This window comes from Vanessa tameamea, chromosome 10, assembly GCF_037043105.1.
Source record: "Vanessa tameamea isolate UH-Manoa-2023 chromosome 10, ilVanTame1 primary haplotype, whole genome shotgun sequence".
Taxonomy (NCBI): Eukaryota; Metazoa; Arthropoda; class Insecta; order Lepidoptera; family Nymphalidae; genus Vanessa; species Vanessa tameamea.
The window spans coordinates 3,323,198-3,350,728 of record NC_087318.1 but is presented as its reverse complement, the minus strand read 5'-3'; the positions used below and the strand labels follow the sequence as shown (position 1 = coordinate 3,350,728).

General features: G+C 31.4%; 1 protein-coding gene across 2 annotated transcripts in view; it reads left to right on the top strand.

Moving 5' to 3' along the window:
- The window catches only part of LOC113393013 (uncharacterized), a 39,014-nt gene extending 12,647 nt beyond the window's left edge, over nt 1–26,367 (top strand). The window contains exon 4 of one of the 2 annotated variants that reach the window (XR_003368456.2): nt 25,280–25,447. Coding sequence is in view for 1 of the 2 variants with exons in the window: in XM_026629707.2 (XP_026485492.1) it covers nt 25,280–25,429 (150 nt within the window). In the remaining variant the exon portion in view is untranslated. Of the gene's footprint in view, nt 1–25,279 lie in introns of both variants that reach the window. The other variant, XM_026629707.2, reaches the window with a different exon arrangement.
- The last annotated feature ends 1,164 nt before the right edge of the window (nt 26,368–27,531 follow it).

Genomic DNA, 27,531 nt, shown 5'->3' with positions numbered 1-27,531 from the left:
TACATGCAAAATGAAAAAAAAAAAAAAAATATCCCGCTGAGTTTCTTTCGCCGGTTCTTCTCAGGTCCGAGGTGCTAAATTCCGAACCGGTGGTAGATTTTTGACAATCAATAAGCAAGTGTAAACACTTCTATATTGAATAAAGATTTTTGATTTGATTTGATTTGATATCCTATTTTATATACCTATATCTTTAGTTATATGTAATCAGCGAACCATTGTTCGGTTTTATTTTTGAACTGCCATTATGTAAAGTAAAATTAACAGGCTGTAAAAGGTTGTTTAATGAAGGTTTAGCCATTCTACCACACTGCTTGGACTTTTAAGAAGAATTGGAATTATTTTCCACAACACTGCTGCAATGCGGATTGGTGGATACTGGATACGCATAATTTGGGATGTTCATTGATCTACATTTGCAGGTTTTTTTGAAGGCATTTCGACATTTCAATTCAGCGTTCAAGTCCTTAATAATATAAACTGATCATATTTCAAAAATTTAAACTAATATATCTAAATTAGGCACGAGGGCACGACTGACTAAGATATATCTTTTTTTTTTAATAAAAGTTTAAGTAAAAAATGTACACGACAAGACAAGCAGCCGTGTGCATATCAATCAAACTGTTTGATAAATTATACAGATCTACGAAATGAATAACAATTAGCAGTTTCACTATCGTTATTTAGGTATGTATCACAAGGTCGAATATAACACGCTTTATAACGAACGCATAGCGATAGAGATTCGGCCATTCGATATTATACTTATTGTTATTTTCCTACAAAACATTCGAAATTTTTTAACTGGTATCTATACGACTGAATTATTAATACGTGTTATTAAAATAGATTAAATATCGACATCTATGTATTTGTTGGAATGTTTTTTGAAGTATTATAAATGCACAAAATTATTTATAGTTTACTTTATGAAAGATCAATTATAATTCTTCTAGGTAGTTCTAGGTAGTGTTTAAAAAACCTTCGGGCTATAAGGCTAGTGTAACTATGACGCAAATACCGCAAAGCACTACATTTTTTGAATTATTTAACAAATTGAACAACTTTGTGTTATTAAAAATTCCAGCTACGGATACAAAAATGTTGATTTTACTTTTAGTTTTACTGTGATATATATTAAAACAAATAGTATTTAGGACGTTGATATATATGAAATGTCTTTATTTTTCCTTTTCCCATATCTTAGAACTGAATGTAACAGGTTGTAATTATCGTGCAACACTCAGCCTTGGAGACCTTGTAATAATTGGCATCCTACACTTACGTTCTTTATGATAATAGTCAAGTCGAAGTGCGTAGATCCGTGATCGTATATATTACGACGAATGTTTGTTTTTTTTTTTGGTATAAATCATAGACATGATTGACGGTTTGTTTCGACTTATATTTATATTGAAAATGCAAAAGTAATTCTAATATTTAAGTAAAAATTTTTGTTAATTTAAATTAGGTAGGCACCTGATGGATAAGCGGTCAACACTACCCATTTACATTTATTAAATGTTGCTGATTAGCGATAGTATATGTGATGAGAGGATGGTACCAACTCAGACATTATGAGATTGATGACACTGACGTAATGAGATCTGAAATTTAGGTGACCTGGATAAGCACAGACCAATAAATTACGTGATTTCAGAGAAAATAATATGCGGATAGGAATGTTGAGAACAACTGGTAGAAATGTAAATATTTTGAACAATATAATTGTGTATTACACGTAGCTATTGTGTCTAATGTAGCCATTAAAGTGTTAACGTTGTTTGAATCTAATATTAAGATTAATTGAACAATGTTATACGATACTATAAATATGTATAAAGATAATATCGATTTGTTATATTCCAAAAATAATAACACAAAGCGTAAAGACATTAACGCAACTACATAATCTACAGAACGGTCCATTAATCTTGTAAATTGGGGTGTAAATCTTGAAAGACGGTTACGAAACTTCATTTACGTTAGTGGCTCCATAGATAAAACCTAAAAATATCCCTACGTCACATCCCGAAGTATATTCAAAACCGATATTTTATCAGTATTGAAATATACTACGTAATACAACAGTTAATTTGGAAAATATGATTCAGCTTCAAATGCTTCCTAACAGCTGTGACATTTAAAAGCTATTGCATACATGTTGTCTAACAGCTTTTGTTGTGTTTATTCGTATCATTTGAAAATAGTGTTTATAAAAACTTATTGGTGTCAATGTCAGCCAAGCAAAGAGTTTAAGCTTCTTCTGCCATGTCATAATCCGTTACGTCGCACGAGTTGTGATCAGGATTCTTTAAAAAAAATCCAGGTTACCTCATGATGTTTTCGTCAGTATAGATAAAAATCGATGAGTCAACCTGCACAGTTTAGAGTTGTTTTACAGCGATGTTTGTGAATACACTTCACATTCTCTGTTCTCAATCGGACATGACCAGAGAGTTCGGGCGCAGGACCATAGGCTTTAAGTCCTTTCCGAAGCATGGAAGTATAAACACTGCAAACTTTATATATGATCAATAAGATAGTATAAGAATTTATTGACTGTAAACCCCAAAAATGTTTGATGACCCGACCCGGGGCATGTTTCCAGGACTTCTGGATCTATAGCGTTATAAGCTACTACAGGAATTTAACATTGTACGTAATAAACTTGACGTACTTAATATAGCTTGCATTGGTTGAAACTCCGAACATGCTTCTACTTCTAGTTTCATTGTACAAAAAAAAATATGGCTTTTTATTATTGAATTAAAATTCCGCTCGGTAAAAATAAATTTTACGGTCTAGTTTCTAAATCTATGACTTTAAAAAGAACTTGTTCTAAACTACATGTTACTTTCGAATTTCTTCAGCATTAACGCTAATAATACTAGTTATATTAATGACGCAATGACTTCCTTAAGTTCAATTACCTCATTTACAAGTGTGCTTAATAATATTAACATAGCTAAACTCATTTTCTAATTAAGATATTGTAATTAAAATATTTTAAACATAGCTGTAGTATTTCTGGTAATGATTTAGACACCGCGGTAGTTTGACAATGATGGTTTTTTTTAACATCTTTACTAATTCTGTCGATACGAGACAAGCTTCGATTTTCACTACAGTCTGCTACAGTTTTTTGTATATCATATTGGGACACGACATTTACGAGATAGCATCTATATAATAATATACCCATGTGATGTACAAAATGATCTTCAATATTAATTACATATTATCATTATATTTATTTTCTACAACTTTAAACCGCCGTTTTTATGTTGTGACCTATGCCTAATGGGTTTGAAGAGATAAGCTGTATATTTTGATGAGAAGCCTTCGTGCATTAAAATTTTCTTATACGTATATATTTTTTCTAATACAGCACACTAAAGAGTATATATGTAAATGCATGTATTACAAATATATTATCTATCCAAAAAGCATGAGACAACTTTCTAGGTGTCTTCATCCAAGCGTCTTCCCACGCATTGTTTAACGGTACATTATGTATGTGAAAGGGACAAGTGCTTTGACAATTCTACTCGACCACGCATAATTCTCACAGAAAATGGTCTGATATTAGTTACTTGTTACATTATTCGATAGCTCGTTTAAATAAATACAACTGTTTTTTTTTTACGTTACGCGACGATATTGTGTGTTACACGAAATTGGATGGGATCTAAAAGCAAAATTTGCAAGTCACATTTCAAATTTAAAGCTCAAAGATGTTTTTGTATGATTATCTAATATTATACTGTCATATTATTAAAAGGTCGAACGTATGTTCGTATAGATAATTTTATCACCTGTGATATAATACAAGCAGGAAGGACATTACGCAATAGACCCTATAGTTGGTGGAGTATTGACGGTGTAAGGAGTACAGTGTTTGCACTTATCATTAATATTTTGGTTTTGGTCCAGGTGGTCAGTTATCTTCAGATAGAATATTTGCTTTTCTAAAATAAATTGATAAAAGTTCACTAGGAATCATGATATTTAAAGCAGCTGCTCTTTCATTAGACTTAGCGCCTGTGAATGTTATATCATGAGTGTGATGTGTGGGTTCAGTTAGAAAGAATTTATGCCGAACATTTGGAATAGCGATTAACCCGCATTGTTTAATGTCAATGGAACACATCCGTGTTGGCAGCGTAATACGAATTATCCGAGAGGCTTCCCCGGCTTATACATATATAATTGACATAATTATGATAGCATCATTGTATTTTAATTGACATATTTTAATGATTTCTAATCAAAATATTACCTCATACCTTTATTACACACTGTTTTTTGTAAAAACTGCGATAAAAATGATCTTACAGCATTATGAAAATTTATCTTTCGTAATACAAGTTTATTTTTCCTTATAAAAATTAACGTACTGTATATTTGATATGATTGATTTAACCATCTTAAACAATTACATAGAAAATAGTTGCTGATGAATTCAATACTTAACCTAAGCAAATCTTCGCTAAACGATAAAAGATAAGAGCGCAGGGATCTAGAACCAGGTTACTAATCCGGCCTGAAAGGAGATCGCGTATTTATAGCGTACGCGACACCCTGGCGAGTTACGTCATTATAACTTAGATGATCAAAACACGAGAAAGCTTACGTCGCAGTCATAGTTGAAACTTGACGGTGCAGTATTCTTTTATGTCCACAGTCTAAGAAAACTTTGTAAAGAACATTTGCATTTCCATTTATTCTTTAACTTTTAAACTACAGCTCCAATCAAAGTCCAAGTAATCTGATAAAGTTAATGATTTCGGCTCAATTGTTGCATTGCGATTGACAAATACACGTAACATTCACGTTCACATCTCCTTTGCGATGTCGGCTCCTCACAAAGGTAACGGGGGAGGTAAATTACCAAAATGTGTGTTGCTTTAGCGAGACAACGAGTAGTTGAGAGATTGCCAGAAGATTAAAGCTGTGATCGTTACCTTGCACGAATATAATTTTGAAACGCTTTTTTGGGTGTGAGTTAATCTGTTTCCGAATTAAAGAAATGAGTTATAGGGAAGAACATATTTGAACGACTATGAAGTCCATGAACTTAAATTTTATCGAAATACAATTAAATTTAAGTTCAAAGTGAAATATTCTACTGAAGATTCACAAATAATAAATGTAAATGAAATAGGAAATTATTTATGTCATTTCGTTTAATTTACAACTTTGCTATATTCCACGAAATTTTAGACCTTAATTCGTATGACTAAAAATTGACTATTTACTATGAAGTAAAAAATTAAGTGTCTTATATTTACCAGTAAATAAAAATAAAACTAATCCAGTCGGAACTTTGATAGTAGAATTGTTTGACGACACAACTTTACTGCGCTATAAATATAACAGTCAACGGGGCGCTAGCTCAAACAAACGAAAGTAATGATGCAATAAAAAATGTAAACTCATTAATATGTTCCATTCCAACCGCACCTTTTAGGGAGCAAAGTTATGATACATGATGACGACGTTCTATTTAATCTATTAGTTTTCACGCTAATAAAAGTTTTTCCTTAGCGTTTTGTTGACCAGCAGTATTTATTGTAGATTTATTTCTTATTTAAAAAATCTATGTAGCTTATTCTTATTTAAAGGAATGTGTCTTGCGCATGCTAATATAATTTGTTCAGTGTCATTATACCATCGGCAAATCAAGAAAAATGTGTACCGATCAGTGAAGGGTCATCAACCTAGTAGCTAAGTAGTGACATAATACGCCTCATTTCAAACGGGCTACTATGAGTTTAACAGGTCAACGATAACTCTAAAAGGATACGGCTCAATGTATAAACATATTCGAAAACAAATATTCGAATTTGACCTTTAAAATAGCAACTAAAGGTATCATTTTACTATCTAATAATATGACGACGGATTACAAAGTGGATGAACGTAATACGATGTTTAGTATCGATTTGATTTTGAGCTGTATGCTGTAAAAGTTTTGGTCATTGAATTTTTGTCAGTCATTGAAGCCTCTTAAGTGTAGCGCGCTTAGAAATGCAGTAGGTATTGTGTCGCGTTACAGCCCACGTCAGTATTGTATTATACTGACGTAACGATTGTTAATATTTTAGTAATTCCGAGTGTGCATAATAATATTCGGTTTTTACTATTTTATTATTTCTTTAAGCTACCTATGCTTAAAGTAATGACAAGATTACCTTCAGAAAAACTTTTAACAATAACGCGATTAGATTATTAGAGCGCCAAGCAAAGATACTTTGTATCTGTGATTATAAGGAGTTGATTATGTTTTTGTGGTACTAGTGTCTATGGCCGGAGACACTCTCTTGGACCAATTACTTGTTGGTCTTCTCAAAATAAATAAATCCTATATATTCGCAATTGTAAAGGTGAGTTTTAACAAACGCGATTACGATGCACTTATCGCCATCGTGTATCGTTTATATTCGTACTATAGTCGTCAATAACACATAGAATATACTCATACTTACTTATTTTTACAAAGTCTTAGCTTTAATTTATAATTTGCTGTTCTTACTAAGTATAGGTGTTATACAACTCACACGGTAAGCGACATGACGACACTCCCATGTGTAAGCGACAATAACATTAAAAATTCAATGTTATTATATATTAGAAATAATATTTCATCATATAACCTTAAAAATATATATTGCATATACTACAGAAGATGATGTCACTTACAACACTATTCATACGCTTAAACGTTTACAAATAATATATAAGCTGTGGACACGTGTGAAGTCACACCTGTTATCGTTGATGGTAAAATCCTACATCTCGAATGTATTTTTTAATAGAGCTCGTACTTAAAAAAAATAATAACTATTATCGCAATAATTTTCCTTATAGCTCCAGTACCAAGTAGTTGAAGATATGAAAATTGATGTAATTACATGTAGATGAATTAGCCTCAAGAGTTCTGGCTCTTCGAGCAATTTCGGTTCATGATGAATACATAATGAGTTTAAGTAATAAGTTTCGATAGTAACTATTTTAGCAATAGTTAAAATTAATTAAATGTTCCGAGAAATAGCTAAAAGTTGAAAAATAATAAAACTGAGAAACGTAGTAATTTGTCAAATCGTTTACAACATAGTTTTTTTGTTATGTATTGCGTATTTAATTCTCAGATTATTAAATAAAAAAAGTTAAAAAATATATTTATTAAATAAACAAGTTAAAAAAGGATGCCCTTTTCCATATGGGATTCGTCAAACCAAATCAGACAAGCCCTAACTACTAGCTTAATTGAACTTTAGCTCAAATGATTATTTTTTAACTCGAATTACATATAGTTCCAAACTTTCATATCTATCATACGACAATATTAAAAGTAGGTTGAAATTTACTGAATACATTTGTCAAGGTAACTTACCTCATAGTCACGCCAATTTAGATAAAATTATGTCTTATTTAATATTACTTTTCATTTCTTTTACCACAAATTTAAGACAGTAAAGATTGTTAACTTGAATAGTTTATATAAGTCGCCAATTCTATGAGAAGCATTAACTCTTGCTTGTTAATAGATTATTTTAAGATTATATTGTGTTGCATACGAAAACCTTGTTTTATTTTTGATAGTAATTCACAAATATTTTGCCTTGCAACACAATTTGTTTAAAATGGTACTGAACAGTTGAATAATTTGCTATTTGCTGTTCTATCGTGATTTAACATGACTTGATGTATTCCTTATTCCTATACGAATTAATTTCCTGTTACATATGCATCACTTTCTACAATATATATCGTCAAATCGAAGGTTTCATTATTACAAAATGCACACTGTGTTGTTTTGGTTATTATTCCAAGTGAACTATCCATCCTCTTTCTTTTAGTGCAAATAGTAGATCTTTTGACTATGCCAGTGACACTACATTCTTTATTATAAGAATATAGTTAAAGAAATCTCCAAAACAAATTCATTTAAAATTTAACAGAGTTTACTGCTGATGAATATACACACAAGAAATCAATAAAAATCAATGTTGTCTTATAATATAGTCGTAGGTTGAATAGAAAATAGGAATAGAAATGGACACTCAAAAAATAATTTCATATAGCCTGTTATATTATATACACTACTATAGTCAATAAATATATTTTTTTCTAAAATGTAAAATATGTCAGGAGACCTACCTTGCGTGATAACGCGCATCGGTCTCACTTCACGGCCACCGGACGCGCGGCACTTTCACACGTTATCCATAAACAATCAATGAATTTCACCTACATTTCAGTATTCAAATTGCTAATAATGAAGATTCCGTTCCACCGTGAATGGTATATGATGGTGCTCGTTTTAGAGTTAACGGTGATGAGTAAGTATCTAAAAAGGACAAAGCATGTTTTGAAACGGATGTTATTGTATTAAATCTCATATAATCAATTATAATGTCGAATAACAATACTAAAAAGAGATTTTAATGGATCCATAAAACAACCTAATAAAACTAAGTATAAAAAATCGGCATGCTCGAAAACTAGTGAAATCTATCGATCAGTACAATAACAGCTAAAATCAAGGACAATATTTCAATACTAATACACATCTTCATCATGATATTTAAAATTATAGCTAAACCTCATTACTGTATGCAAGGAAAAATTTAATCAATTCTACAACAAAGAAATTGCAAACGGCTAGCAGATGTATCCCAAAAGTAGCTTATTGTTGATTGGATATTCCCTGTACTATATTTAAATATACAACGTTTGCATTGCAGAAACATGAATTTTAACAGGTAGAATACCCAAAATTTAACACTAATGCTCCAACATTTATAGACAAAGATTTAAGAAGAATCAAATGTATTATTTTTTCGACCACAACTAAGAAATTTTAACAAGAAAGGTTACCATTAAACTTAAATTGAAATGTCTATTGAGTGTATCCAATTGATTTTAACTTATTTAATACATTAAGTATTTATAGGTAAATACTATTATGATGAACATACGTTGTGCAAACGATATGAAATCAATACTATATTAATTCATCAGTTTGTTCGTTTGTATATCATGATTTATTATTTTTTTCCGATCATGATGTGACGTTGCATTTTATACAGATATGTAAGTACTTTTGTAATAACGGTATTTTACTCGTAATTGACTAAAATACATGATTTACCGATTTGAGCGTATATTGCGTTATGTAAGTTCTCGGCTGTTATCCACTTATCTTAACTAGGCTTAGGTAACTACTGCTTTTATTTTTATTCTGGAGATAAAATTCGGAAACCACATTTTATTTAAGTTTTACGTTGTTGTTAATCTTATTTATATGATGTTAGATAGATTGTAATTAGCTTCAAATCAAAGGTAAAAAAAATGATTCACGTGATATTATAATGGTCATTAGCTATGATGTCGTTAACTTGAATGAAATGTCTCGCTTAATTGGAATAAGAATTCCAAGCGATTGCATTTTTTTTCGTTTTTCGTTTTAACAAAACTTTTACTACTCGTTTCGTTTTCAGTTTGGTCACGCTTTCAACAATATCACCAAAGTAAAGATCTAGTTAATGTTTATTCGACAAACAGATGTTGTAATCAGGGTTGACTGTAAACGATATTCAAATATAGTCGGCGTACAAACCACTATCAGCATTAACTTCATATCCAAGAACAACAAATTCTCCTTATTGTATCGATTAGTTTTGACGTATTGGTGAAAAGTTTGCGTTTAAATCGTGCGTGAGATTTAACGTTAGATAAACAGCAAAAACAAGATGTGCGTAATGTTATTAATGAAGATTGTCCGATATGTAAAAGCGAATATTTGTAACATCGATTAAGTTTAAAATTTTAAATTATTTAAGACGAGAAATGCGTGTAAACGGTACGATAAACCAGTGAAAGTACTAATTTACTGTGTTATCAAATCGCTTCAACTATTACATATAAACTATATTGTTGTTATAAAAATATTAAAGTGTAAAGACGAAATGTATTAATTAATATTCAATCGTTGGTAGTTGCAATAAAATAGCGATCTAACTCTTAACGATGTAATAATTATCCGTATTTGTTTTATTTCCTTGATTTTTTATCATTATTTTATTTTTCATTATAAACGAACAAAAGATTTCCGATTGCCGTTCTAGGTGGAGGCCTCGTATAGTTGAATATGTAACATTAAGGTTGCGTCGGAAACAGTTAGCCAGCCATGCGTTCCCTAACGATCCATTCATGACTTCTGTTCCATAAACAGACTCTTAATGACTCTTGGTATCAATATGCAATATCACATGTATCTCATATTATGTTACACAATAATCATTATTACGAATGTATAAAGATTATGAGAATTAATTAAATGTCCCACTTTTGAGCACTTAACTTTCATCCATGCGCGGCAACTTTTCATGTATTCTTAATAGTCGAATGTTTACTTCGAAATACCGAAACATGTACACGGCCTGAAGAGAAAGTACTAACTTTAGGTCACTAGCGTAAAACTATCTCCTTGTTCGCTTACATATTCGGGAAGGCGCTCAAGTGACTAAAATACGTGATTGAAACCAGGCCAAAAGACGGTGCCTAAACGAGAATTCCGTTGATCTCTTGACGACATACTCGTATCTCGAGCAGCGATGTGAAAAGATTACAACCACGTAAAGAGACACGTAGACTGGGCATTACTAGACAGATTTTCAAATAAGCTTTATCGTTTTTCCTGATAATATTCTTACAAAAAATGTGAGACCTTGCGAATGTTTCCTACAGTAGACAACCAAATCTTATAATTAATGATAATTACATAATCGTTATTTTCGTTTACGTATTTGTCGCCTCGGTGATCTAATCGTAGTTAATCGTGGAAAGTGTGACGTTCGATTACATCTTTAGCGACAACTTCACTGTACGCTCATTCGCTTCGTCGTTAGGCGAATGTTGAAACAGCCCGGGTAGACTGTGAGTCGCCTATTGTTTCTTTTCCTACATAGAATTAAGCAGAGCGCGACTTGAGGCCACGATGTCTTAACAACCTATGAGTCACCGAGGGTAATTTTACCATTATGTTAACGTTTATTTACCTGTCTATAGTCAACGGCTAGTGATGTAATTTTTTCTATCATTTGTGAATCGAGTGGAAAAACCTTCCTGTCGTAAATGCTTGACTGCTCGAGGCTGTCGGCCATTCAAATCAAAGTTAGTTTGTATTATTGCAATATTCATAACTTACAATACAAGAGATTTGTGGAATTAATATTTTGGTAACATTTATATGAATCACATGAATGGTTTAATAGCGAATGGTATTTTGTCCAATCAACAGAAACTGTGAAATTTTGTGCTTATATAAAAAACGTTATTCTTTTGGCGACGGTAAGAAAAAAAGATATTATTAATTCGTATATGTCATTGAAATGTTTATAGGTAATTATGTCTACAATTTAATATATTATCTATTTAATTTTTATAAAATATTAATTATAATATTTAAAAAACATCATTATTTATTTTTGTTGTGAAATTATTTAGCCAAACATTTTAAATATGAAAAAAAAAATCTAAATGTTGTGGCCGTTGAGTGACTGAGCTCTATAAAACAACATCGTTACGTATTAATCATAAGTTTCAAATACATATCACTCTTCAAAACGTTAAAGCAAAATTGTTTAAATCTACGCATGTTTATTAAAATTATCAGTAGACCTCAACTTGATGTCTTCAATCAACTACAGCCTCTTCCCTTATAGATTTCGCTTGAATTTAATCCAAGTTTTCATAGAACTTAGGTTCAATGAAACAATAATTTATATTAATGCTTCGACCTATTCGCGAGATATAATAAGTGGTAATGTTACTGAGTCATCTTCGACCTTTCCTGCGTCTAAATTTGCGTTTTGCGCTGTCAACGACCCGACTCTATTGATAATATGAGCAATTTATAAATAATCTTTACTAATTAAGATGATATTTACCTGCACGCACACATACAAAATTTATAAAAATAATTTTTAAATCACTTTTTATATATTATTTTCTATCAAATTGTCATTTTGTACATACTATGTAGTTATAATACAAATTCAGAAAGTCCAACAATCCGAATGCTTATATAAGCACAAAACTCAAAAGGAGAGGAGGCCTTAGCTATGTTTAAAAAAAAAATCAAATCAATTTTATTCAAGTAAACTTCACACAGAAACGTTTTTGAAACGTCGATATTAAAATACTACGACCGTTTCGAATCGAAATTCGCATTTTAATCCAGGGGTTGGAAAATACCCGAATACACGCCGCCTAAGATGTTTGGCTCGGGCCATCAGTGAGGCGATTTATATTCCTTTATATATATCTATCAATTTATATTACAAGCTTTTATTTACCGTAACCTGTTAAGTGTGTTTGGATCAAATGTCTCAAAAGATTTTTAAACCAACACCACTCCAAAAATTGAATTACCCAACTGCTACATATTTTTTCACAAACCTTTCGGTCTGATGATTACAAACTAATAATTAAACAAAATTTTATTCGCGTGAATACAGAGATTAAATTAAAACTTGTTATAAAAATATATTTTTTTAATTAAATGATTTTCTAATGTCTTAACGTTTACAGTAAGGTACATTGTTTTAGATTGGCCTCGAGTCGAACGGTATTTGTCGAAATGTTAATAGCTGTCGTGTCAAGGCGACTTTGTACATTTACTCGGATATAAAATTAAAATCGTATTTCATTTTTTATAATATTTGTATATTAATACCACTCATACACAACTCGTTCGTTATAAAAATACAAAGCTGTTTTTGTATCGTCCTTATAAATATGTTCAAGTATATCGTCAGCTTACTGTAAGAACTGAGTATATCTAAACTACTTACGTCACTAAAAACCTATGGTGATTGTCTTTAATTATTTATAGACATAATACACACTGCTATTACAGCACACGAGCGTGTTGTTATTATTTATCAAAATAATCTGTACACAAACTACACAAAGAAATGATGATAGAATTAATAATATTGACAAGAAACAATATCTCTTGTTAACAAATTTATTGATTCTTACAATTATCAAATTCTTGCGACAAGTCGTAGATATGGAACAATATATTTTTTGTTTTATAGTGCCTGCCTTATCTGCCTCTGTGTAAGCCCGTCAGGGTATGGTAGGTGCTCACTCTACCACTAAACTGAGATACGTTGTATTGATGTGTTTGGTTTTAATCATTTCCTTTTCTTTAAATTTATCTGATTATTTTCAAATCGATAAATACAAAGGAACTTTTATATGAACTATCGATGTACCGAGAAAATGCTAAATAACTTTCTATGTCTGCTCAAATAAATTCCTTGCTTGGCACACCTTGCGCCTTGTGCTATAAAGTTAAGGTCATGTTACACCGGATGACCTACCAAATCCGAAGGGAACGCGTGCTGAATGCCAACGATTGACAGTGCTTTGTACCCACCATCACAGTTCACCAGAGAATATAAGACAATATGTATAGATAAAACATGTTCAGAGTAATATAGTTTTTAAACATTGACAGATAAGGATCAAAAGTGCATAACATTGGACGCTGTAAACCTTCTTGATATATTCGTGACCAAGTGTATGCACGTGGTATAAATAAACAATAACACGTAATTCAAAAAAGGTGTGTTACTTATTTTGCGTTTAAAATCTACATAATGAAAAAAATCAATGAAAAAGATTTTTATTAGTAAAAATATGTATGGACACATAGAGCATTGTTGTATTTTTTATAGCATAAGCAGGCAGACGGGTAAATAAATGAGCCAACTAATGATAAGCGGTCACCGCTGCCCATAGACATTAGCGCCGTATAAACTTTTAACAATTTTTTTTTAATTTCAAACGCCATATTGTGAAATATTATGTCCCTTGTTCCTGTAGTTACACTGACTCAATAAATAACCCTTCAAACAGGAATACACAGTAAACGTATTCCTACTTGACGGTAGAATATAGTTATGATGGTGGTAACTACCCGGATGGGCTTGCACAAAGTTCTACCGCCAAGAAATAGTATTGTGTAATTTATGTCATAATATTTCTCTAAGTTAATCGCGATTACTAAAAACGTAATCATGTGTTTCTTTACATAATCACTGTTCATTTTCACGATCGACTGAGCAATTTGTGTCTTTAAATATGGAGTCAATAATGAAACGACGTTACAAAATATAGTATATATTAGATCAAAATTCAATGCAATTGTAATATTTCAATGTCACACACCTGAACAGACTTAAAAACGTGTTGATTCACTATCTGAGTCACGTGGGAGTATGCGGCAAAAAAATAACAATAAGTGAAGTGAATTATCAAGTGAATATCAATGTCTGCTTGCTTGTATAGCTTGTTAGTGCCATGACCTCAGGGTCAACAAAATTAAACGGATTATCAGGCTTAATGTCGTTGTCACTATAAAAATAAATGATTAAACATTTATTAGGTTCACTACGTTGTTGAATCCTAGATAAAATAAGGGCGTTTTAAGTTTTTACACTTTTATATTAGGAATAATATATATGCAAACACCGATATTATTTTTAGTCATGTTGTAACGACGTAGTTACTTATGAGTTGTATTGTGTCCAGTATTTTGTAATTTAAGTGAATCAGTCCATTTCTATTTGCGAATCCCTCTGACGTCACATCTCCACACGTCTCATTGGATGAACTGATATGATGCGGAGGCACGATTTATAATTGGCATCATTAGTCATACGTTGGCATAATATGGTAACTTCGCCAAATAACATATAAAAATATTTTAATGTTCTTATTCGTATTGCTAAGTTTTTATTTCCGTAGTATAATCTAATTTGTGTTTAAACATCTATAATTTGAGAATTTGTCAAGTACAAACCACTGCCTGTCAATGTGACTACGTCATTCTTCATTTTGATAAGTAATAGCTAATAATGATAAAGCAGAATTTGATAAATGAAATTTTAGCTACAACGGATCGATCGAAATTGCACCTTACGTAGTTAAAACCGGCAGTTTTGGTCATTTAATTCATTCGAGCTATGACGTCAGGACCTCGCCTTGCGAATGCCTGTGACGACCTTCACGAGACTGTAAAGATAGGTTCACAACTGGTCGGGCAACTGGTATTAGACGATGCTCCTTGGTGACGTTAACCAACATATTTTAACAAACGAAGCAAAATATAAATTATAACTTATGATTATTCAATCATTTAACACATAATATGTTCATCGATCAAACCAAGATGTTTCCAACGGTCACACTTATCACACGTGATGTTTTTATAAGTCTCAACACATTGTCAGGATAGGCAGATGTTAACAATTATAAAATGTTAAGTGTGCAGCTGCGAACGTCTTGATAATAATTGAGTCGGCACGCGCGACTACCTGCTCTGGGGCGTGGGGATAAGTAAATGCGTAGACACGAAGTAATTATAATCGTTATTACTTATCGAAGTGTGCTATGTGTTCACTTGTTTAGAATTATGTTATTATTATCGACGATACATTAGACTGTGGATTGCTCAAACTCTCAGTATAATAAAAAATACTAGGTACTTTTCAAATAATAAATTAGTTAGTAATATTGTCTTAGTGATGTACCCGCCTCTGATACAACTTTCATTGGCGTAAAGTTAGGATTAGTAGTTATTGTTAAACATTACTTTGAAATAATGTCTTGTTCTATTGAAACATTTTGTTTTATACGAAGAATATCAGCTGCTAAAGATTTGACCGGGCGAACGTGATTTACAAACCGGATCATATGTTCGTAGATACGGGTTGCACGTATTTCCGAACGTGTAATGTCGGCTCGCTAAGTAGAGCGGGTATACTTGTACGTCCTTAGAGGTTCAATCTTTGCAAGGCAAAAAGATTACCTATCCGCTTATGGCTATTGATGAGAAACTGCAATTTCCGTTCGCTGGAACCGTTATGCTAGATAATATGTACAGTAGCAGCAGCAGAACGTATATAACAGCTTCGAATACATCGTTTGCAAATATTTATGACAAAAACCCGCAAAGTATATTAATAATCAAAATCAGAAATAAAAAATTTAATGAAATAATATATATATTAAATAAATTAATAACAATTAACCATGATAGACGACGATCGATAATATAAGTTCGTTATTTAATAAACATTACCGTTAAACCGACACGTGAAAACCCAATAATTATATATCCTGTATATAACGGATCTATCTCAAAATGCACCCATTTATTTTCCCTTGATTTGGTACTTTTTTAAATTTAAATAAATTAAAAACGTATCCTAATTAAATTTTTATGAGAATCCGTTCAGCCTTTCGAGCCAATAAACAAACATAATTTCAACAGAGATTCTCATTGACATTCAGTGAGATTAAATTTCGTAGTCTTTTGATTTCGTTACATGCCTTTCTTATTTTATTTTGATTTTTATAAAAAGGCTATTTAACTAGGATTTTAGGTATTATAGCGAATGCATTTCTATCTAAATAGTGTTGATGACTAGTTATATGGCTTGACTTTGGTTATTAGTAGACATGGACTGTAGAAGACATTGTCGGCGTATTTCTTACGACCCACATTAAAAGTCTCTTGTGTTTGTAATTACATTGGCACACTTACCCTTCACAATGGAAGTTATTAAGACCACAACGTAAAACTCAATTTGAAGTATTTACATAAAATATTTTATTAGCTACTCGTAAATAACAACTTTAAAGATAAATTATAGTGAATGTAATCCTACTCATTACATTTGTATTTTCATTATATTTTCAAACATCTTTATCTATATTTGAGCAATATCATAGTTTACCACGAATTAAAAATACGATTACTTTGAAACCTGCTTGAGTTTAGCCCGATTTACTCTTAAAATTTCGTAATACCTAATAAAGCATACATTCGATTGAACAAAAAGTAATCACGGTTGAGTAAGTTTACAAACTTGGCTAAAATAAGTGGACTGGATCGCGACCGTGGGTGGACTGGTCCCACGAGACCGATACGTTTTTCTAACGCCTTCGTGTATAACTGTTTCTAATGCTGGTAATTTCTAAGCATCTTGGTGCTACTTCTGTTATAATGTAAACTTATTTCACTATATGCCATCATCATTGTGAAATAGGTAAATGGTCATTCTTCTTATTTTATCATAAATCTATATAACTATGTTTTCGTATTAATATAGTATAAGTTATATTTTTGTATAAAATAACTTTGTATCGACGAAAAATTGTCCCAGGAAGTTGCCGACCAAATCGTAATGGGTACTTTCTTCCGAGTCGTGTAAGTAATAAATAATATCATAACTCGTATCGTAGAGGCGAGGTATTGAATTCAAATTAGCTATAACACGTGGGTGCAAGGGCCTCCTGGAGGCGCCGCCGCCGGCGCCGGTGAATACTATGATGTCTTAGGATCAAGTTACTATACCGTTGTTATGGACAGAGATATATAAATCAAAAATCAGAATATACCTTTGTATATTTACTGCAATATTGTGAGGGTTATGATATCTAGAATTTCATCATATCGTAACACAAGACATGTGGCTAACCCAACCTACTTATTGTCTTCCGCGGTGAAAGATCATTTATGGTATAATATTCGTGACGGTACGTGACGTCCTACTTTGTCGATAGAAAATTCCATAGGAAATCCTACATAATAAATAATTAGACATCAATTAACGATTACTTATTTATTCGTAAGCTATTTGTTTGTGGTTTCGACAATTTTATTGTTAACAGTAGAGCTTGAAATAGTTTTTGTTCCAACTATAGACTGATTCGTACACAATAGGGCGGACGTGGTACGTTGTAATAAGGGTTTCCTTTGAACTAGCTACAATAACAACAACTCAAAACAGTTTGGTGTAACCGTCCGCTTACAAATGTGGAACTATTAGGTTTTCTTTCTAACGGATGTTTCGATCCATTGTTTTATAATAAAAGAACTCGATACCCTACAAATGCCTCTTAATAGTTTTTAAGACTTACTTGTAATTTTAGTTTAGCCAGCGTGCCATCTACTAATTTTTATTATTTAATGGTATCTATTAAACGTTGACGTTTTACAACATTAATCTTTAATTTAATATCGTTACTAAATTATAACATTGTGAATTAATGAATTTGTTAGCATTGTTTATTTATTTGAAACTATTTCATGTTTGTCTAGCAAACTTAATGGGACGTCCATGGTTAATTTAATCAAGCCTCCCCTTTGAAATCTCGTCTTAATAATCATAATTGAGTTAGGGGAATTTATGTGTTTTTAATTAATGATTCGTAATTATTTAATTGGATAAGTTATTAGAAATAGTCATCGTAAACTACGTCTTAATTTAATTCATAGAAAAAACGTGTCATTCGTTTTGTTGTATTAAATTATATTTTCCTTAGATAATGCAGGAATTGTACACTTTAAACCTTCGCAGTGTAACATCTCTATATGTATATAAATTTTCTGTACGTGTGTATGTAACTAAACTCCTAAACGGTTGGACCGATTAGGAGTTCAGTGTAGTTATGAGTGTAGTTTAAATTGAACCTGATAAGTGGCGCTGCGATCGGGATGTAAATTAAATTCTTATTTCATCCGGATGAAGTCGGGACGGGGAGCTATATTATTGTGTTCGGCTTTTAAAAGCGGTCTTCTTTTATTTTTTACATTGTCTGACCTTTCGGCATAGTTGACGGTCGGCTCTACGACTGGTCGCATTTTAAAACACGATTTTTGACTGATATTATAAATGCGAAAGTAAGTTTATTAAGAAAATTTGTATATATACAAGCAAGTCGTCTGTCAGGTTGTTCTCCTTTTATCAATACTCTATACATCAAATAAAATTGGAGTGTCTATTTGTATTATTAAAATAAACGCTTTATACTACATGGTACAATATACAAAAATATCATTTTTTACATTTTTTTTCTGTCTGTTTACTACAACAATATTTTTTTTGTTAAATACAAACGCGAACAAAGTCACGGGTACATATTATATTTGGGTAGTAGTATAGTTAGTATATATTATATTTGGGTTTAAATAGGCAATAACATTTTTTTATTGTTCTGCCTGGACTTTCGACAAATTTAACTGTCAGCGACTATACGCCTAATTGAGTTTTAAACACAAATACAAAGTATAAAATAGATGTGGGAATGTAAAATATGACTCGTTAGTGTCATTGCTAATAATATTTTCGATTTCGAATAACTATTACATCAACTCGTGTTTGTACCTGCAGCAAAAAAATTAACTACACTAATATAGAATCTACACACTGGGCTAAGGCCTTCTCTCCCCTTGAGGAGAAGGTTTGGAGCTGATTCCATCATAATTGCTCCAATACGGGTTAGTGGATACACATGAACTATAATTTCATTGAAATTAAACACATGCTACTTTCCTCGTTATATAGATAGGCAGTGCAAAGCATGTAAAAGATTACTTTATCGGACTACTAGGCGCAGGCAAAAGTTTCATCCATACGTTGTTGACATACCCAAAATTCGAACTAAACGGCTTGACAGCTCGTTTTTGGTGAGAGTCGCCAAAATTTGGAACGACCTGCCTGGGTCTATTTTTCCTGATGAGTTGAACTCTGGAGCCTTTAAGAGTAGAGTGAACAGGTTTCTTTTGGATGGGCGTGTACCACCTTCGTCTTCATCTACACTTTCCATCAGGTGAGATGGAAGACAAACGCCTATTCCATTACAACTATAAAAAAAAAAAAACTTTATAGCAAAAGGTATATGAACACTTTCTTTACGTATATAACTCATGGTTGGCATCATGTGGTCTATTAGTCTATCCTTTAGTAGATTATTTATTTACTTGGTGGTACGGCTTTTTGGAGCCCGTCTGGGTACCACCCACTCAACAAATATTCAACCGCCAAACAGCATTACTCTGTATTGTTGTGTTCCGGTTTGAAGGGTGAGTGAGCCAGTGTAACTACATGCACAAGGGACATAACATCTTAATTCCCAAGGTTGGTGGCGCATTGGATATGTAAGGAATGGTTAATATTTTTTAAACCGCCATTATCTATGGGCAATGGTGACCACTTACAAACAGGTGACCCATATGCTCGTCCGCCAACCTATACCATAAAAAAACATATATTAAAATATTGACATAAACTTTAAATTCGTAAATCACTCGGCACGTGATTTATTGATATGATTCATTTCTATTAATTGATATATTTGTATCTAGATCATTGCTCATCGAAATCGCTATTTGTCAATAAATATTTCACACTGTATATCGATTTTATAAGAAATATATATGTATTTGCTATCGCACATTAAAGTGCGATGCAATCTTATCGGTTCATATGCAATTGTTAATATATATACCTATATATATATATACCTATATATATATATATATATAAACAATATATGAGGATATCATTTTGTTTGTAATTGCTCTAAGTTGTGTAATGGAATAATGTAATTTTAAGAATAAACTATATTTGTAGTAAGTTATATAAATAAACTCATTCTAGTTTTCTCTGACTTGAACACAAAACATAACAATTGTCTTCAAAATGTATTTCCAAATTGCTAATTTAACCAACGCTTGCTTCTTACATTTCATTGACATACTCAAGTTAAAAAAAAAACAGCAGTAACAGCCTGAAAATAGTTTTTTGAGAAGGCTCGATACTTTTTGCATCACGCTTCAGTATATTAAATTTGAGTGTTACTTGACCGAACCATCACGGCTCCTAATTACTTAAAATTAATTATTTAATTTATTATATGAATTACTAAGTCTTATTAGTCGTAGAAAGTAAGAATCATTTACATATTACGTCTATTGTGGGTTAATTTTAAAGCTTGTAACTCATATAGCCCATTCCAAGGGCAGAACTAAAGATAAACAAACCTTAGATTTACATATTCCAAGCGATTTGATAATAGCTTGCTATGTTATCGACTACAACAATTCTTGATTATAAATGTATTATAATGTAATAATAAATCTCGCAAATAAGTACGTATATCTACTTTAATTATACTTCTAATATTCTGTTTACAACTTCGTCGACATTTAAAATTTTTCACTAATCCATAATTTGTACTATAGGTTATTTAAGATCTGGATCATTATAGTCATGTAAATTCGCGGACGGTAGTTTAATTTTTCTTTCTTTATCATAAAAGAGAAAAAAGTCTTTGTGGTTCAAATTTGTTTCAACACGCAACGAGTTTCGCACGAAATTTTCCTTTACCGTTATGACATTAATACCATTTTTGTACTGCAGAAAAGGGATATTCGTGCAATTTATAACCTGGGCCCAAAAGATTCGTTAAGAGGTAAAATTAAAGAAATTAAAATAATGACTGTCGCTTCTCAATTTGTTTTTGATAATGTTATATATGTACGCAAAACATAAATGATTTTCCCAGAAATTGTGACTAACATTCTATTAACACTAGGAACAAGAATAAACTTGTTACTCCAAGTACCCGATTACACAGGGCTAGTAACTCTTTTTTTGGGCAATGTATACGTTTTTACAACAGGATCCCAGAAAACGTTCAATATTATTCAATTATAAAATTCAAAAAAATCGTCAAAGAGTATTTGTGTGCTAAAGAATATTACAAAACTAATGACTTTTTAGTTGACTGCACAGGCTGTTTCAAATAACTAAAATATAATGATTATTGTACATGCAAAATGGAAAAAAAATATATATCCCGCTGAGTTTCTTTCGCCGGTTCTTCTCAGGTCCGAGGTGTTAAATTCCGAACCGGTGGTAGATGTTTGACTATCAATAAGCGTAAACACTTCTATATCGAATAAAGATTTATGACTTTGACTAACACTAGATAATATTAAATACAAGTTAACCGCTGGCAGAAGCTATTTCATCTCCATATTTGAATCCACCTTTAGAGTATTGCATAGTTTTCCAAGTTATTGACAATTTTCTGTTTCGTAATATTATGAAAATCGCGTCGTAATATTACCTACGACCCATTAGAAAATTTAATCATTATGACAACCGTGTGACCTGCTAACCGAGTTAACATATTACTCTATGTATGTAAGTATATTAATATTAATGGATAATGATGAGACTCAATATAAATACAATTTTATTTTGCGTTTTACGATGTGCTCAGCGTTTCCTTCATCAAATATTTTTTATCGATTTTATCGTAAAATTTTATGTTTAATCTATACTAATGTTATAAATACGAAAGTAACTGACTATCTATCGGTCTATCTGTTACGCTTTCGTGGACAAACCACTGAATGTAATTCGATGAAATTATGTATGCAGCAGACTTGAATCTCAAGGAAAGACATGAGCTTTTTATACCTTAAAAACTAGCTATATCTTTCAGTAAACATTTTTAATACTTGAAATGATTAATGTATATCTGACTTATAACGATAATTTGAGATTTGCATTCGAATTATGAAATTTGAATTAATTGAGTCGTAATTAAATAAATATAATTTGATATGTCGACGCACACGTAACCTCGTTCACCGTCTTGACGCTTGGATTAACTTTTAATATAAATATTTTCGCGTCTCGCGTGAAACGCATTAAGCTGTCACTCGGCGCGCCATCTTGCGATATTAAAATACCAATATGGATATCGTTATCGTTCGTATAATTTGGGAGCAGCACATATATCGTGCGAAACGAAGTTGAAATAGTATTCAACTAATGTCCATTACGTGCCATCATGCTGGTATGATCACATTTCCATTTCTACCGGAGCGTGGAAGATGTCAATACGCACTTTCCCTTTTACACACAATACGCGAAGTGATTTTATCTCGAGTCTATCGAGATGATGCTAATTATATCATTTTTGATCATTCAAGAGGAATCGGTACAGTCAACTACAGAAAAATATTGTTTCTAATTTTAAAATGTATTAAGATTTACGTTTTATTATTAGTACAAATTAAAATAAATATCATGTTTGATTGAATTCCAAATCAATACTTTCCTTTACAACTATACCTTCATCATCGAACACGAATCATATTAATTGTATTAAATATTGATACGAATGCCAATTATCTTTGCCATCATATGATAGATTAGTTCCGTTATAGTATCGTTTATGAACCTAACCTAGTCGTTAAGTAGGCCAAATTTATTTAAGCACCACATAAACTCTAACATTACCTATTAACGTATGTGGGTGTAACGGTTTATTGGTTTTGATAAAACAGGTTTCTGCAAAGTGAACCTTGATATAAGTTTCATATTGATGCTTCTATCTGTGAGAAATGTATAGAGATAATAAATCTCTTAAGGGGCCATGACTACGCATAGAATGTTTTATGTTAAGAGCAATTCTATATTGGTATTTTTTATCAAGGTAGAGAGAATTTCATGGATCTGATCTGAAACCAGAAGAACGTATGTCCTAGATCTCTATTGATCATTTTAATTAAGGTAGTGACAATTTCTTAGATCTGATCTAACACTAGAAGAACGTATGACCTGGATGACTATTGTTCATTTTTAATTTAGGTAGAGACAATAATTTTCAGCTGATTGAAACAGAAATCGAACTTTTCGTTATAGTGATTTATCTCCTGGATATACACATATATATAGAAAACTTTATTTCGTTGAGTTACCGGACCTATTTTTATTATTTTAATTTAATACAGACATAATTCGCACCGCTTTGTCTAGGTATAGATAATTTTAAGTTTATACCATAAACAACGGTCTTGATAGCTTTTTCTATGTAGGGCTCGCGATTATGACTATGTTACATCAACAACTTTATAATAAATTTCTATATTAAGTTATACAATTCTTATTAAGTTTTGTCTCTAATGAAATAACTTAAATTTCAAACTTCTCTAAAATATATTACGTGAAGTGATTACTATATTTATGTAAACACAATGTGTATATATAAATTACCCGCTTGTCCTAATACCACTTAATAAGTATCGTCCCTAGCAATATCCCTAGTAGTAACTAGTCAAGTACTATTCTAGCTCACGTCTTTCACTTCACTTCGCACTTCTCTAAAACTCTTCTTGAAGTATGAAATTCATACATGCGCATTATAAGCGATCTAATAATTAACTTACACTGTCCCGTCTTAAAGTCAGTGAATAAATGAAATATTATTTAAAGTTAGTTACTTGATTTTACACAAATTCTTTTATAGTATATGCATGTCTATAATTCGTTTTCACAGACCTTGGATAAGTTAAGAAACTAACTATCTATTTGGAAATTTAATAACAGTTAAAGGAGTTAAAGTTTACCTACTTTTATTTTTAATTATTGTTTAATATTATTTAACGGAGAAGAATCGGCTTCAAGACGAATGGGACGTACCTCAACGTAAAACGTCAGATAAAGCTGGTATGATGTTATTTATTGACACTCCTGTCCTACATAAAAGTCGTGATCTTTCTGCATTCTTGACTAACGCAATCGAAGACAACGCGGCGGAAGGTCGCGCCAACCAAGTGGTTCTATACATTCTAATAATTATACTAAACAAATTAGAAAATTGCAATACAAACATATTATATGTATGCATACGATTAATAATAAACACAAAAGTTTTCAAATTTCCCTTAGAGAGACGCAGTTTTGTGAATTTACTTATCTTGTTTCATGCAGTAAGGTATAATAATCTACGTCAGAATACGTGTAAATTCTGTACATAAATGTTATAAATCGTTACGAATACACTGAGTAAAACAATATTGACCTACTCGTGTTCATAGCATTATTAAGAACTTGATGAAAAGAAAACTGCTTATCATGAATACCAGGTATAATATTAAGCTAAGCTCACGATAAATTTCACTACTATTAGCTACCAGCTCAGTTCTCGATAACAATGCGGTCCATATTGTCTTGAATTACTCGCTATTAAGTACCGGGACTTTGTACGGTTATCAATCAACGTTTCATTCAAACAATTTCGCCATAATTTAAGACGCCATTTCTTCCTGAACAGACAATGCATAGCACAGATTGATTACACCTCGACTAAGGACATTCGTCAAACGAATAATAACGATTGAACTATAAAGATTGGGAATTTGTAAGTAGACGAAAATCTACCACATGTGTATCCTATCAGCATTGAAACAACGTGAAATAACTTCAAGTCCTTATCCTCAAACGAAGGGGGGAAATAAAAAATAAGAATAGAATAATCACAATAAACACAGTTTTTTCTTGTTTGGCACAATACCAATAATGTGTCTTTCTTTATATTACAGGCCAGCCTTCGTCAGTTAGATCTCTCGCTCCTTTCGGAGCTGTGGTCCCTCAGCGAAGCGATGGCATCTTGGCGACGACAGCTCGAGCGCGGTCCGCGGCTCCGTCCGGCTCCTCCGCCCCCGCCGCCGCCGCACTATCTCAGAACATAAATATATCTAATATCAACTTAAGAAACATTTAATTTAAACCCTCCCTACCAATAGACTTTAATATTAAAAAGTAATATACACCCAAAATGGTAATTTAACGTGAACTATTAACTACTACCTATATTTAAAGAGTGTTTTATATTGATGAGTAAATTTAAATGTACTGACACATAATTTATACAATCAAAGAAAATCGCACATAAAATACATTCGATTCATTTTTAATCCCAGTATAATACAGCAAAAACATTAATATACTTAAAACGAAATGGCGATTATTTCTTTAATACATTTTTGCTATTGCAACGATGCTCTTTACATTAAAAGTTGCATATATTCAAGACGAGTTAATCTAAAAGTCCTGATTGGTTTGTAATATTTAAAAGCAGACAATATATTATTATATATATACCCATAATAATGATAACATAAAAGCATGATATTAAAAATCGATTAATTTTACTGAGCTATAGTGTATTAATTTATAAGCATTTTATTCATATTATTATCTGTCCAAAACGTAACTTACTTATCCTTATAATAAAAAATCAGATTTCCTTTATTTTAAATAAATTCGTAATAGTTATTTAATACCATTTAATTAAATATTTATGAATTATATTATTGTTATATAAAGAAAATACATATTGCAATTATATTATTTATTTTTAACTCTTATGTATCAGTATTAGTTGATTTTATAAGAATGGACTTTATAAGGTTAACAAAGTAGACAAAAATAAGTTTATCGGTAATAGGTACCTGATATTTATACATTTTAAGAAACAAAAAGTGAATTAAATAGTGCTGCAACTTATAATCTTTAATCGACTTTATATAAATATAGATGTGTGTTGTGTATAAAATGTGTGTTGATTGTATAGATAATTTTAATTAGTTTGTTAAGTATTGATTTTTAATTAAACAAATATGATTAATTATTTAGTTTTGACTTAACCTTAAAATTAATCATTGGACAAACATTTTACTAGATTTTTTTGGTTACAAAAGATAACCATTGCTTAATGAATATACTCTAATATAGTTCAATACAGTTATTTTTTTAATGTGATTACTTAATTTCTAAAACTTAATTACCTACACATCTATGTAGGTATAACATTTTCGATATATTTAATTGTTCGCTCATTATAAAAAAATGTGAACAAGCGACATAGTTTTATTTTATTGTAATGTAGAATAATATTACTGCCTTCGCGCATTTGTTGCAAATACGGTAACAAAATGTAATATCAACACCAAAAGCCATTAGACTGAGGTTATTAGAATTACGAAGTCAATCAATTTAATGCCGTTAGGCTTCTCTAAAATTCAGACCCATCAAGATGCAAAATGATTTTAAATGTGAAAAACTCATTTATAGTAAAAACTTTTAAATTTTAACCACTATTTAAACACAAGTAAACAAGGCATGGCAATATGCTTTAAGAGATACAGTCCTGATGTTCATACTTTGGAGGTGATAATTGCCTCCTGACTGATTTCAGCCCTCATAGCGCTCATTCTCAAGGGAGACTAGCCATCTAACGGGACATATTACGACTCACAAGCGCAAAGCCGCATACAAAATGCTCTCTCATAATCTGATGGAACACCAAATCCGACACGACAGTTAAAGTAAAAATTTTAAACGCAGCTTTAACGTCTTATATTAGAGAATAATTAGATTAACCTACAATGCTGTACCTAATGAACTTGCTTATTTTGATTTTATATACATATAAAATCGATAAGAGTCGATAATATTTTGCAACATTCTACGATTCTATCGAGCGTATAATATCATAATTTATGTAAAATAATTAAATTCATCGACAGTCGAAAAATGTAGCAGAGAAATGCAAATAAAACATATTTGAGCCCGTTTTAATTGATTACATCTGAATAAAAGACAGTTCAAAGCTTTCAGAAAAAGATGGCTCAAAGCAATTTCTATGTATTGATCGACTTAAATCGAGTCGTATGAATTGGTTTCTTCCTTATTCATTTAAATATCGCATAGTATCGATAATACTCGATAAAAATTACAACTATCTAATTTTCAAGTTCTAAATCGTAATGATATAATATTAGACTAATTT